At 37.5% G+C, this 14,378-nt stretch overlaps 1 protein-coding gene across 1 annotated transcript; it reads left to right on the top strand.

The window, feature by feature from the left end:
* The first annotated feature begins 6,874 nt into the window (after nucleotides 1–6,874).
* Nucleotides 6,875–12,109, top strand: otpa (orthopedia homeobox a). The gene is made up of 3 exons (XM_058416008.1): nucleotides 6,875–7,076; nucleotides 7,552–7,949; nucleotides 10,635–12,109. Exons 1-3 carry the CDS (start codon nucleotides 7,037–7,039, stop codon nucleotides 11,154–11,156), a joined length of 960 nt encoding a protein of 319 aa, XP_058271991.1. The 5' UTR covers nucleotides 6,875–7,036; the 3' UTR covers nucleotides 11,157–12,109.
* Nucleotides 12,110–14,378: the final 2,269 nt, after the last annotated feature.

The raw sequence follows: 14,378 nt of genomic DNA, 5'->3' as shown, positions 1-14,378 counted from the left end.
GCTTCCATTAGCTCTGATAGAGTCTGATATTACACCATCTGTCAGTGAGAGGCCAGTAAAAATGTACATGATAACGTGTAGTGTATGGAAGGTATAGTGTGCTGTGCTTGTGGTGGTGTCATTAGTTACAGTTCAACAATCAGTTGGCCTTCAGCCTGTAGGATCAGATACTGTGCTACTATTTGCCTGATGGTAGCAGTGAGAGCAGTCCATGGTTATGGTGGTCTCTGAAAATCCTTTGTGCTTTCCTCTCAGATATGCTGGAGCGAAGGAACCTCTCCTCTGATGATGTGCTGGTCTGTCTGCACCACTAGCTGCAGAACTTTGTGGTTGTGGTGTTAAGTGCTCTTCCCATACTGTAGGGTGATGCAGCTAGGCATGATGTTCTCAATGGTGCAGGTGTAGAATGATTTGAGGATGTTGAGGCATGCATGCCAAATGTCCTCAGGCATCAGTGAAAGAAAAGTTAATGGTGAACTTTCTTCTCCATTGCCTCAGTGTGAGTGGCTCATGTGAGGTCTTCAGTGATATGAACAAAGGAGAAACTGTAGATGAAGACTTGTTCCACTGGTATCCCATAGATGGTGATGGTCCATTACAAGCTCACTGGTCTTGTTGATGTTAAGCATGAGATGATTTTTCTGGCACCCAGGGCACCTCTTGTCTGTCAGCTGTCTCATCACTGTTGATCTGACCTACCATCATTCTGTCATATTTGACAGTCATTGGTGTACATGAAGTACAGGAGAGGGCTGAGGACAGGGCTCAAGGCTGAAGTGTAGGTCAGCAAAGAGATGTTGCTGCAAATTCTGACCACCTGGCTTCTGCATGACAGGATGTTCAAGATACAGCTGAATAAGATGCTCTTCAGGCCCAGAGCTCAGTGTTTAAAGTCAAACCTGGAGGCCACGATGATGAATTCTGAATTGTTTTGGGCCACACTAAAGTTATTGTTAAACCACAGCTTCTAGTTTAGGTAGGTTTGATTGGCTTCTGTGTGCTTCCTGATGAAAAATGTTTCTGTATCTTGATGTCACCATTGGAGCCAGACTGAAAAGTCTTCCTGTCCACATGATCAAAACAATCATTTTGCATAGAATCTGACTGGTCTATCCAACACTGCATTAGTAGTGTAGCAGTAGCAGTACTCTAAAACCCCATCCTTCGGTATGTTGCATGTGGAATTATTTTTCCTAGGTAAGCTTTGTAGAAATCCTCAGCAATAATAATGAACATGGCTTCAGAGTGCGCAGTTGCTTTACTTGCTTATGTTCCCATACAGTTCCTTCAGAGTGTACATTTTTCTGATCACACCAGAGTTGTTGATCATAAAACATACACACCTACTTTGCTTTCCCTGAGAGGTTTTTCGTCCTGACTGCATGGTGCATGGAGAACCCTGTGGGCTCAATATATAAAATATAACATAATAGATGGTAAAATATCCTATACTTTATTGCCTGCATATTTAAAAGTTTCTGTAATGGACATATTCTAACTGTAAGTTTGGTAAAGCAAACAGAGCTGATTAAGAGATTACAGGTAGGTGGAAAAAGTGGTATTTAATACTAAATAAGGAAAGACAGTGACAGAGGGAAAAGTTTTGTTTGTAAGCTTTACTAAAGGTTTGTTTTGTATTTTAGTACAAGTGGGTCTTGATGTCAGTGAGACTGGACGAGTTATGAAAATGCACCTATGATGTAAAATGTTCCTAAAGAGTTCGACAACTCTGTATAATAGCTGTTCAATACATTCAGAACAAATCAACAGCAGGGTGTGAACCACGACACTTTTCCTTATATTTACAGCACATAAACCTCGGACATGAATTAAAAATAAATCCATATCAAAAGTAATGGGAACGACATTTATAATGTTGAACGACTTTTGTTTAGTAACTGACAGAGCCTTATGTCTGATTAGCTTGATGACATAATTATAAACCTTATTTTTAAAAACAAATTTGCAATGCCAACAGTCACTGTACCAATAAAAAACTGAGTAACTATGAGCCAGGTTTCTTTAATCAAAAGCCAGGGGAAAAAAACATCCACATTTTGGAAATTGATATGGACAGCTAAAATTACTCACCTTACTTCAGAAGAGAATGAATTCGTATTCAGTATAGCTGATAAAGTAGACTGTAATCCTTGTGTATCTTCTATCTACTGATTCTGTGTACACTGGCAAAGAAAAACTGATGTGAAAAACAGGTATTGAGAGGAACAACATTCGAACATGATTACATCTTCCACTGGGTTCTTTTATTCATTTACTAATTGTCTGATTAACTTTAACTGAGGCAAATGAATCAGTGTGGTTTATTTATTTATTTATTTATTTATTTATTCTTACATAAATCTCTGGGGTTTTTTTTTTGAGGTACAACTGCATGCAAGCTCTTGAAATGTTATGGTATTTAATGATTAATGAATATGATCGTTAATTAAATATAACATTTTTTAATTGAAAGTTAACATTTGGACTTTAATGTTCCTGTGGGACCAGCAGAGGAGGGGGCAACTTTCCAATAACAAGAGCCATAGATTTGACTAACCTTGAAGGTTGTAAAACTTAAAGCGTGATTTGAAAAACATGGTCACAAAACAAAACCTGTTGATTTAAAAGTGATTGTCTCACTCATATGAGCTCAAACCTGTTCCTGGTTCTGCTGAGACTGGTGAACACAGAAGGCACTAATGCAGCAATTAATTGCATTGTTGAGCCTACTGGTTTGAAACCTGATGGCTGGCCCACTGTTTTGTCATGTGTAATAATAATAATAATAATAATAATAATAATACATTTTGGTTTGTATGCTTCTGTGCTAAAATGTGGTTGAGAGACTTTCAGCATTTAATTTTGTTTTTACTGCTATAGCTGGATACGTTACATTTTTGGTATGCTGCTAATATAGTTAATCAGACCAACATTACATGCTTCAAAATAAACTCAGCATCAGTATCATACTGACATAGCCCATTGTTTAGTCTTGCAATATGTGATTATCACACAATATGTACAATTGCTGTGAATCACATAGTTACTTAGGCCTATCTGGAGTTCAGGAAATCCATGGCCAAATGTGGCAACTGAAATGAATTGCGAAATAAACTTTTTATCATAAGTCTTAAACATTTTAATGCATTTTAAAACCTGGGTGATGTGGATGAATGTTAATGCATCCATGTTTTTTTCCTTACAAGAAAAATAATAGTAGATTATTATTATTATAGGGAAATGAGAAAGAGAGGGAGAAAGAGATGACTGACCTGCAGTGCATTTTTTTTTCTTTAAACCCTTGAAATTATGACCATTAGATTTATTTACTAGTACAAGGTATGAAAAATAAAGCTGCTCACTTTCTGCCCTTTCTAATTTATTATGTAATATTTTCCTTGTCTTAATAGTGTAACTGTAAGGTCAAAGTACCTAGTTTTCTCCATTAGGCCTGTAAGGGACGGCAAATAAACCAGAAGTCTTTTCAGCGGAGTGTCCAATAGCTGGTGATCCTAATGAAATTAATCTCCAACGATTTACATCATTGATTAATTTATCAATTCAGCCGTAAATTCCTTTCTACAAATGTAACTTTATGGCTCGTCGCGTGTGATACGAGGTCCAATTGATTGTTAGACTGCAGATTGTGGAGCAGATTCATTCGGTTTTGGCTCAGTCTTCACTATCCCGATTTCGATAATTTATCAAGCCCCCTTCCACCCCCACAGGCTCATTACAGCGCTAATGAGCCGCCGCTGCTTCGTGACACCCGGCCCCTGCGTCTCGTTAAGGAAATAGCTCTTCAAATGCTGATTATTTTATTTGGAGTCATAATTATATTGCTTTGGGCCGAATCACGGTCTAATCGAGGCCCCGTTCCGAGGGCAGCGCTCCTAATTGAAGCATGAGCATGCGCTACCTGCATCCTCCTCTTTCTTTTCCCCCCACGAGCTAAGCACACACACAGACACGCGCACCACCCAATCCCCCTGCACGAGCGCGCGAATCTAATTTGTTAAACTGACGTTTCTGCAGGGGCACGATCGATTTGCTCTTTAGAAATTCTCTAATTGAGTGCCTGGCAAATTACTTACGCTTGGCGGAATAAAAAAGGGTGTCATGCATGCATGCATACATACATACATACATACATACATGCGTGCATATATACATAAACAAAAAAGTTTTTTTCTAATTTACGGTGCAACAACTCCCTAATTACTTTCCCGGCTCCGGCAAGACGGAAATTCTCTCAGCTCCGAAGTGCGTGCAGTGTTTTAGTTGCGTGGCTTTATTAAAAGTCACTCCTCATCTCTAGGGTGCGTGAAAATGTCTACTTTCCGCCCAGATGCGCTGCATTGACTTGCATTCCACGAATTTGTTTGTGTGTGTTTTTTTTCGTCTATTTTTATTTATCGGCTGTGCGTGATTGATGTGCTCTTGTGCGAGGAGAAGTGTGACTCAGCTCTGATTCACTACCAATTACACTTCTCACACACACACACACACACACAGAGCAATACAATTTATGTGCAGTTTTTATACTTAAATCGTTAACAAGCGTTGATATAATAATAATAATTATTATTATTATTATTATTATTATTATTATTACTATTATTTTATTATTTTATTTTTATTTTTTATTATTATTACAGAACTTGTAGGTGATAGCCTTATACCCCTTTTATTACAGTGTGAATTTGACCAATTTTATGGCAATATTCTACATTAATGAGGATGAACTACGTATTATTAACCTATTGTCTCGTTTTAATTAACTATATAGATAAATGAAACATATATGCTATTATTATTATTATTATTATTATTATTATTATTATTATTATTATTATTATTATTATAGCTATTGTTACTAGATACTATCTCTCTTATTTATAAGTTTTGTCTTCTCACCTTGGCTGCACGAGCCTAATCCGTGCACCCTTCTCTTTCTCTCTTTCTCATTACGTATAAAGCGATAAAACGTTGTTTTTTCCCCTCACAATACATTTAAATGAAACATTTTTCTTTTTCTTCGCGCTTCACAAAGAAAGCCAGTAATCTCCGTGCAGCTTTCAGGTTCTGGCATGGTGTGCAGAAATCCAATATGTACAATTTTGCACGAAGTAAACACACAGAATGAATTGCATTAGAGGCAGCCAATGTATTCGCAGCAATGTTGTTGTGTGCTTGCTCCCGGCTGTGCGCAACCATTTAAACCCTATTTATTAAGGAAAAATCACTTGAACCGCTACGGAAAATCCTTTACTGCTGAATAAAGATACCAAAAGAAACGGGTGCAAAGACTGGCAAATTTAACACGAGGGTCGGACGCAGTTTGTTTCTGATTTATCGTTCTGTCCTCCGAGTAATATCTCTTTGCAAGCGCTTCTCGGTTTCTGTGAAAGCGTCGTTAAGCGTCTGTCGTCGCGTTTTAACCGGATAATTATGACCCACGCTGAGAGCAATTCACTTTGTACAGCTATAAAAAAAAAAAAATAGAAAGAGGCGAGAACTATTGAAAAGTCGTAAAATCCAAGTACACCATCAATCAAGCGACGATTTGGGGCAAGCACTTCAATAATGCGATGATTTAAAATCACTCAACACAATTTTTTTATTCCTTTTTAACACATAAAATTCTTTCAGACTATCATGCTAACATATGCATAAAGCCTGGCTTTCGCTTTATTACGCTTTTAGCAGCGCCATGCTTCTGACTCTGTATTTATGTCTCGTAGCCTCCACTGAGTGCTCAACACAATAATGTTGTTGTTGTTGTTGTTTTTTTCCTCGTCAAAATGCAGGAGAGAAAACAAAAACATACCCACAACTCTTCCCTCACACGAGTCTGTGCCGCTTCGCTGACAGTTTGCTTTATAAATGCACCGGATCCTGTTTCTCCACCATTTCTCGCATGTTGTTTTTTTCTGTGTGTGTGTGTGTGTGTGTCTGTGTCTGTGTCATGACAAACTGGGAGAGTATTCTCGCTGGGATCCTCCATTGTGCCGCATTAAGAAGCATAATTCACCAAGCAGCTCTCGGCTCCTATCTGCTTTTTAAGTAGACTGATGTTTTGGGGTTTTTTTGTACCCTTTTTCTACTTACAATATTTCAGGCTCCAGGCTTTGCGCTAACGGATGCGCAAAGACGCTTTGGATGAAAGGGATAACTGTAATTCCGGGTTCATTTACATAACAAGCAAAAATCAAATAGTATGTTTCTGTTTCAGGGTATTTCACGTATACTTCTCCTTTCTTTTAATTTATACTGAACTCGTCTGATATTGCAGTGCATTAGTATAATTAGTAAATGGTGCACTAATTACATAAAGGCCCAAAAGTCTTGAAAATGACTTCATTACTTCATTGCAACAAGTTCCAGTAGTGTCTAAAAGCACAAGTCGGACATTCCGTAACTATAATCAACTGACTAGGAGAGCGCGGTATGTTATTATCATCATTATTATCATTAGCATTTCCCTATTATTATTATTATTATTATTATTATTATTATTATTATTATTATTGTTGTTGTTGTTGTTGTTGTTGTTATCAACAACAACAGCTACAATAATAATAATAATAATAATAATAATAATAATAATAATAATAATACTGTGATCAAACGGATCATGTAAGAGTAAGAGGAAGTTTATTTACTCTTATTGTCAGCTGGACAATAAGTGAGTGGATAGGTGTTTTAAAAGAAGTTGACGTTTTGCCGTAACACCAAATCGGTCTGGAATTTGGAAGTTCGGCTAAAAACATAATAATAACCTTCGGTGAGAAATGAGGAGAAATGAATGCATGTGAGTGGCTGACATCGGCCGGCTTCAAAAGCTGATTGGTTCCCATTTGAAGCCGCTTACGGGGCTATCCAACTATTAAGCACCTCCCCGTTCCTCTAAAGGGCATTATAATACAGGGGACCTCCTTTTTAAAACCCCAATATATATATACATATATTAAATAGGTTAAAATCACAGAGTGTTTTTTTTAGAGGAAAATAAAACATCACCCTGGAGCGGCGCATGATGCTCTCGCACGTCGACCTGCTGGACGCTCGGCTCGGTGAGTAACTGACCGAAAAACTCCGCGCGGCATGTGTACTGTTAGCTTAGAGAAGCTTTGCTCTCAACCTCGCTCTCTCCATCATCCTCTCTTCTTAAACTAAGCAGTGCAAACTGACAATTTGTTCCTTGTTTGATTCTAATACAATTGAAAGTGATCTAATTTACTTGAAGATACGGTAATCATCATTATTAGATTACGATGTAATTTAAATATATTGATGCCACCGAATGGAATTAGACACTTTTAGCATACGTAATTGAGGGGTGTGTGCACTCCTCCTGTGTTATTCTTGTTACAGCGTTACGACAAGGGTGATGCTTTCGACACACTGCAAAATAGTTCACTTCTGTGCGTAAATTGTGAGGATTTTTAATATGATTGTAGGCGATCGTTCTATCCGCTAAACAGGCTGTGTTTTGACGTGTGTGTGTGTGCGCGCGCGCTCGCGCATGTGTGTGTGTGTGTGTTGTAGGGATGAAGGATGCCGCGGCGGAGCTCCTGGGACACAGAGAGGCACTGAAGTGCAGACTTGGAGTCGGTGGCGTGGTGTCTGAGCCCGGACATACCGGAGAACTTGGCCCAAACCCGGAAACCCTAGAAGGCACTACCCATCTTCCCGGAGACGAGCTCGGCAACGTTGGATCCAATCCTCCTAACGGCAAAGAGCAAGACAAACAGCAGCAGCAACAAAACCAAAACTCGGCGCAATCCGTCAGTCAGCAAACGCAGAAACAGAAACGCCACCGGACCCGTTTTACGCCTGCGCAACTCAACGAGTTGGAGCGCAGCTTCGCCAAAACCCACTATCCTGACATCTTCATGCGGGAGGAGCTCGCGCTGCGCATAGGCCTGACGGAATCACGCGTGCAGGTCAGTCAGTTTAGAAATGTGTATAACATATGCTAGCTTAAATTTGGAAGTAATCACAATAGCTATTAACAACAACAATTATTATTATTATTATTATTATTATTATTATTATTGCTGCTGTTGTTGTTTTTGTTATTGCTGCAGCAGCAGCTTTTTTTAATTATTATATGACAGATAAGAGGTTAAAATATAATAATATAATCAATATATTTTCACAATCAAATACAACTGAAACAACCAAACTAAACCAAACCAAAGTTAGTTTCGGGTCTTCCTTCCCACCTTCCTTTTTGTCAACAATTCGTCGAGTTACCAATCGACCATATAGTGTAGAGAAGCAGTAGAAATAGTAAAAGAACTGTTAAGGTCTGTGAGAGGTCTATAACGGAGAGCTGCTATATAAGCAGAGTCACCGGATTCAAAAACATGGAAAAGAGCGTAAAGGAAATATTTAACGCTAATTCGCGCAGGAAAAAAACTCTAATTCGTGTTTCAATTCAATCCAGTATATATTCTGAGATTTTGCATTGACTACAATGGCGTCTTGGACGCGTCGTTATTTTTTTCATGTTTGTTTGGGGAATATATCATTAAAGATATATAAAGTAATAAATACTAGTTTTAATGTTATATAATTGCATATGACATGCTGCGTGTGTTTGGTTGTATTGTGTATCAGTCACGAATTGCATTGAAGTAAAACATTATTCAAGATAAAGGTTTGTGATATATCGTATATGTCGTTGATTTATTAATCCAGCTATTTAAAGCAAAATGGGATTCGTATTTTGTAATTCGTTCCTTAAACCACATTTAAGGTGTTCTAAATCACTAGAGCACATAGCTTTATTAATCGATATCAGGAGTACGGCTTTAATTCCTTCTCGTTAACCTCACAATCTAACATTTCGAGCTTGTGATGCTATAAAATCCAAATCATCCACCTATTCCAGTATTATTTATTAGTCTATTTTGCTTATTAATCTGAACCTGAAACTATTCAAACGTCCAATAATGACCTTCCTAATTAGCAGAGCCCTTGCGCAGGAATGCGATTTTTGCTTTAGTTATACTGAGCCTCACTACTGCATACTCATTAAAATATTCACGCCCCAGTCGTTTGCAAAATTACTAATGTTTACGGGCGAGGTGCAAGTTTCTAGCCTGTCTGAACCAAACCACTAAAACGTGTTAAACGTAAGACCATTTTTAACCCAAGAGAAAGCAATTTGCAAAAACGATTACGCGCACTGTCATCTTAATAATATAGTCCCTCAATAAATACCGCTTCAGCAGCTTTCTCAAGCTGGAAATAAGTCTGTCACGTTTCAGATATGGCGGAGAGGATGTGATTTGGCTTTATGTGTTTTTTTTTCGTCTCAGGGCGGATTTAACGGGTAACAGCACTTGTGTCATTCTAACAAGATACCCTATTTTTATCCTTACACCCACGCTATTTTAATCTCTTAAACGGGCGGAGACTGTGAGTGTAATTTGTAATTTTCTCTTTTTCCAAACCATTAGCTTCCCATTAATCACTGTGCGCAACTCGTGAATGAGATCTCTATAAACCTCATGCGGCTGGGAAATAAATACAGAGCAAGACCATAAACAGTCCATGATAGTGCTTTTAGACACACGAGACATTAATTAATGGCCTTGGTGGTAGGGGGTGCATAATGGATAGCGCTAAGTAACGTTAATTTCAGTTTGACTTTACATAGTGAAAAGTGCCTAGACAAAAAAGCGTACAATGTTTCAGAGATGTTCATCTAAATGTCTGAATTTCAGGATTCTGTCATTTACATAGTAGGTTGTTATGAAATATCCACTTTAAACAGGGACACTTAAAGGACATTCAGGCTGATAGGTGTTTAACAATTTTGAGAATGATTTAATGAGCTCAAAAACAATAATTTACATAGATATAGGTGGAAATTGTTGAATTGTGCATTGAATTGACGCCTGCCGGAGAAAAAAGAGATTCGCTGTGTGAAGCATCGTGCCACTATTACCTTTTTTATTTGCAATTATTCCTGTTTTTTACTTATATTAATACTAAAATAAATAATAAAATAAAATAATACATTTCTGTTTAAAATAGAAGTGTGTGTGTGTGTGTGTGATAAGTAAGAAGATGAACAGTATTTGACTAACAGCTTTATATGGATGATTAACCAAAAAATTAATAAGTAATATGTATTCCAAACGATTTTGCTTTATTTTTTATTTATTCCACCTTTGTATTCCGTACTCAATAGCTTTCGGTGTAGGCCTAGGCTATGTGTATTTATTAATTTGGTTTTGTCTTGGGATTTATTCAGTATTTTTAATTGTCATGTTTTATTCTGTTTTGCATGTAATATTTTGTGTAAAGTAATAAAAGCGGAGCTAACAGACAACAATGATTCTGTTTATATGGTCATTTTATATAGTGCTTACAAAAAAGCACACAATCATCTAAAAACGCTTAAGAAATACAAACGGTTAAGAAAAATATAAACTTAAAACTGACGATGCGACGCAATAGAAAAGCTCGATATTATATTATCGAGGACGCAAGAAAAGCTCCTTGTTTATGAGTTTTTGCATATAAATATTTGCATTTGCTTCCAAAAGGTGTGCATTTGTGAGACACCGTTATGCTTTGCAGCATTATCAAGTGTGCGCTTTGGTTTGTCGTAGGTTTGGTTCCAGAACCGACGCGCCAAGTGGAAGAAGCGCAAGAAGACCACGAACGTGTTCCGCGCGCCCGGCACGTTACTTCCTACTCATCACGGTTTACCGCAGTTTCCTTCGGCATCAATTAACGACAGTCTATGCTCGTTTCACGCAAACGACACACGCTGGGCTGCAGCCGGGATGCATAGTGTCTCTCAGCTTCAACTTCCGCCGGCGCTCGGCCGTCAGCCCGCAATGGCGCAGTCACTGTCGCAGTGCAGCTTGGGAGGCGCAGGTCCGGCGGCGCCTGGTTCCATGGGTCTGTCCAACATGGCGTCCAACGGCTCGGCCCTGCAGTCGCATCACCTATACCAGCCCACGTTTCCGGGCATGGTTCCCGCTTCACTCGCGGGCCCGACTGGCGCGAGTGCCTCCACACAACTCTGCAACTCGTCATCGACAGATAGTGACGTGTGGCGCGGTACGAGTATTGCATCCCTGCGCCGCAAAGCGCTCGAGCACACAGTCTCCATGAGTTTTACTTAATGGCGCGTGGGTTCCGAATATTCTTTTGTTGGTTCGTCTTCTTTTACACCACATTTTATTCATATTTCTGACCTACAAAAACCTAAAGCAAACGGACCCGGATGTTAATTTATCTATCTATCTCTGTCATTTATTTATTTATTCAGGCCTATTATTTGAGGCATTTACACCAAACACACTGCACATAACTGACAGAATGTAACGCGCATATTTGCAATACACGGGACGCTACCTGCCTTGTGAGTTTTTATTTACTAAAAAAATACTTGCATATTACGGACCACAGTTTTTATGTTTTGTTTGTTTGTTTGTTGTTTTGTTTTGTACAGTACCTAAGCAGGAGAATAAATGGCAAGTGATGTAAAAAGAGGAAAAAATAAGAATAAACGTCGAATGCATGTGTGGACGGCTGTATCCGATAAGGGGACAACTGATCATTTATTCTATTTATGATTTATTTTAAAAAGATGATTTAGGCTATACTGTTCTACGGGATGTTTTGTGTAGGCAAAGCATTCTTAAATTGCTCTAATTTGTGCTATGTTCTAAGTTTGTCTGTACGTACTACCAATACAGATTTCTTACATTTCTTAATTGTTATATGCTTTCCTGAACATATTTATATCGATTAAATGTAATGTCAAATAAAATAATTTTGAATGTCATCTCGTGAACGCCAAGGCTATTTTGTAATTTGTCCCCACGAGGCAATAATTAGCCACAAATACATTGTCTATTTTAATATTTTTAAAATATTTTAATTTACAAAATCGTTCAATACCTGCAGGATATGAATAGAGTTGGGTCTCAGTCTATTTGTAGTGTTTAAGGCGTTTAAAATGTTTAATAGATAATGTCGAGTAATGGCTTATAAAATGAGATGATACTAAAAGCTGGTAATTTTTGAAAATTCAATCAGAATTTATCAACGGTTGTAACAAATAAAACACATTTTTTTCTTACATGTCTATGAATGAATAAAATAGAAAATTGCGTTTAGATGCGTCAAAAATGGAACAGAGTATTGTAAATAATTCCAACGTTGACGTAAAATAATAATAACCAGAAAACCTCTTACCTATTAATACAAATATAGAGATCAAATACAGAATATAAAATAAAGAGATAAACAGAGTGTATCGTTAAACTTGAAACCTATCTAAACCTAAAATGTAGATTAACTTTGAGCTATATATTCTGTTATTATATATTTCTGTAGTTTGTGGAAATTTTATTTTTTTTTTTTACATGGCATTAGTATAATGTTTAAAAATATTAAATGCTCAGTTTTACTTGCCATAGAATTTTTAACGTGTCTGCTGTTACAGTGACATGCATTCAAATGCAATATAATAGAGATTTTTTTAGTAAGGATATTAGCTCAAAAACTCACAAATGTAATTCTTAACAATTCTTTAAAATTCCTGCTTGAATAACTCTTGATATACACAATATACAAAATAAACAAACATTCAGGCCGATATCTAAAAAAATGTATGGTTATGATTATGAATGAATGCTTTTAGAAAACTTTATGGCACCAGCATTCTGGACTAATGTTTATCTGATTTTATTTGGTAGGTAGTCTTCTGGGTTGTTTTTTTTTTTTTTTTGAAAAAATATTACACACAGATGGACAGATCCCTGTTGGTCAGTTGCTGGTGATAGTATTGTCTAGGAAGTCAAATAATTTCCCATAGGTATTTAACTGGGCTGACATCTGGTGATTGCAATAGCCATTATTTTCATACTCATCCAACCATTCAGTGACCCCTCAAGTAGTGAGCAAGGGGCATTTTGATCTTAGGTGACACCACTTCCATCAGAACAAATATCATAGAATAGACGTGATCAAGCAGATCAAATCAAAGTGTGTATGAGAGATTCAGGAGTATAAGACAGAGATTAGGTAATGCAGTCTGATGACATTTCTGTGCAAAACAGATGTGAGATTATATTACATGAATATTAGAATTTGTCTCAGTACCTGCTGGGTTAATTAGTTTGTGGAAATGCAAGGGTCATTACTCATTAGCTAATTTGTCACATGCTATAGAGGGAGGTGAACACTGACCCAACCTGCCCCACTTTTCATTTCACCCAAAATGCGGTGTGGCACCACGCAGAGCAAGGGAGGTGATGACTGCTTACCTACAATTTGTATCCCTAAATAAATTTGTTTCCTTGAATAATTGAAATCTGTCAGCAATGGTCTTGAGACTGAATTTTCTGAGCCTGTGCAGGTTATGAATGAAAACATATTATACAACAGTTAGGTCTGGTCTACTAATTTGATTGGACAAGCGACATTCTAAGAGTGATGATATTTAGTGTAACAGCACTGCAACATTTCACTCTTTGTATCACTCTTCTTGTCTGTGTTTGCTTCATAAAATTCCAGTTCAACAACAGTTTATTACATTGAAGCCATTACTATGCTTACAGGCTGTCAGTCAGTCAATGCATTGCTTGGACTGTGGACTCAGCTGCTGTGAGAATAATACTTTAGGAGCTATTTTCATTAATGAAGCCAGAATAAACAAAATATTTGGCAATATGTGTGACATCACACTTCAAACTGTGTTGTTGTACGAAATATTAGCATGTCTGTGATTACATGCAGTACTCGTGTCTATGACTGAGTCACAGATGTGCTGATATTCAGTGTAACAACACTTCTGCTTGTGTGATATTGCTTAATTAAATTTAAACAAAGATTTAGCTTCATTATTCGTGGTCACCTATCTTCAAGTTGTACTAACTTAAAATTAAATGTATTTCCTGAAGTTATTGATTAACCCAAGTTCATTTGACAAATAATAATCCTCTGGATAGGTAAACAGAATGTGCAGTCAGAATGTGTATAAAATTTGTAGTCAAATTTAATTGGGTTTATATTTGTAACATACCAGTTCAGATGACTAAAATAGATTTACACTTTCTTAACTTAGATTTAATATGATGAACATGTAACACTTTTGGAAAATAAGACACTAATCTTTTCTAAATATACACCGACCAGGCATAACATTATGACCACCTGCCTAATATTGTGTTGGTACAGTAAAACAGTAGCTCATCTGTTGGATTGGATCACACGGGCCAGCCTTCACTCCCCACGTGCATCATTGAGCCTTGGCTGCCCATGACCCTGTCATAGATCCACCACTGTTCCTTCCTTGGACCACTTTTGATAGATACTGACCACTGCAGACCGGGAAC

This window comes from Hemibagrus wyckioides, linkage group LG18, assembly GCF_019097595.1.
Source record: "Hemibagrus wyckioides isolate EC202008001 linkage group LG18, SWU_Hwy_1.0, whole genome shotgun sequence".
Lineage (NCBI taxonomy): Eukaryota > Metazoa > Chordata > Actinopteri > Siluriformes > Bagridae > Hemibagrus > Hemibagrus wyckioides.
Note: the sequence above shows the minus strand (reverse complement) of the source record. Positions and strands in the feature narration are given on the sequence as shown.

Excerpts from the sequence above, each read along its gene's own strand:
- otpa (XM_058416008.1), top strand. The coding sequence starts at position 7,037 with ATGATGCTCTCGCACGTCGACCTGCTGGACGCTCGGCTCG. Across the intron at positions 7,077-7,551 it reads CCTGCTGGACGCTCGGCTCG|GGATGAAGGATGCCGCGGCG; the intron begins GTGAGTAACTGA and ends TGTGTGTTGTAG. Across the intron at positions 7,950-10,634 it reads TGACGGAATCACGCGTGCAG|GTTTGGTTCCAGAACCGACG; the intron begins GTCAGTCAGTTT and ends GGTTTGTCGTAG.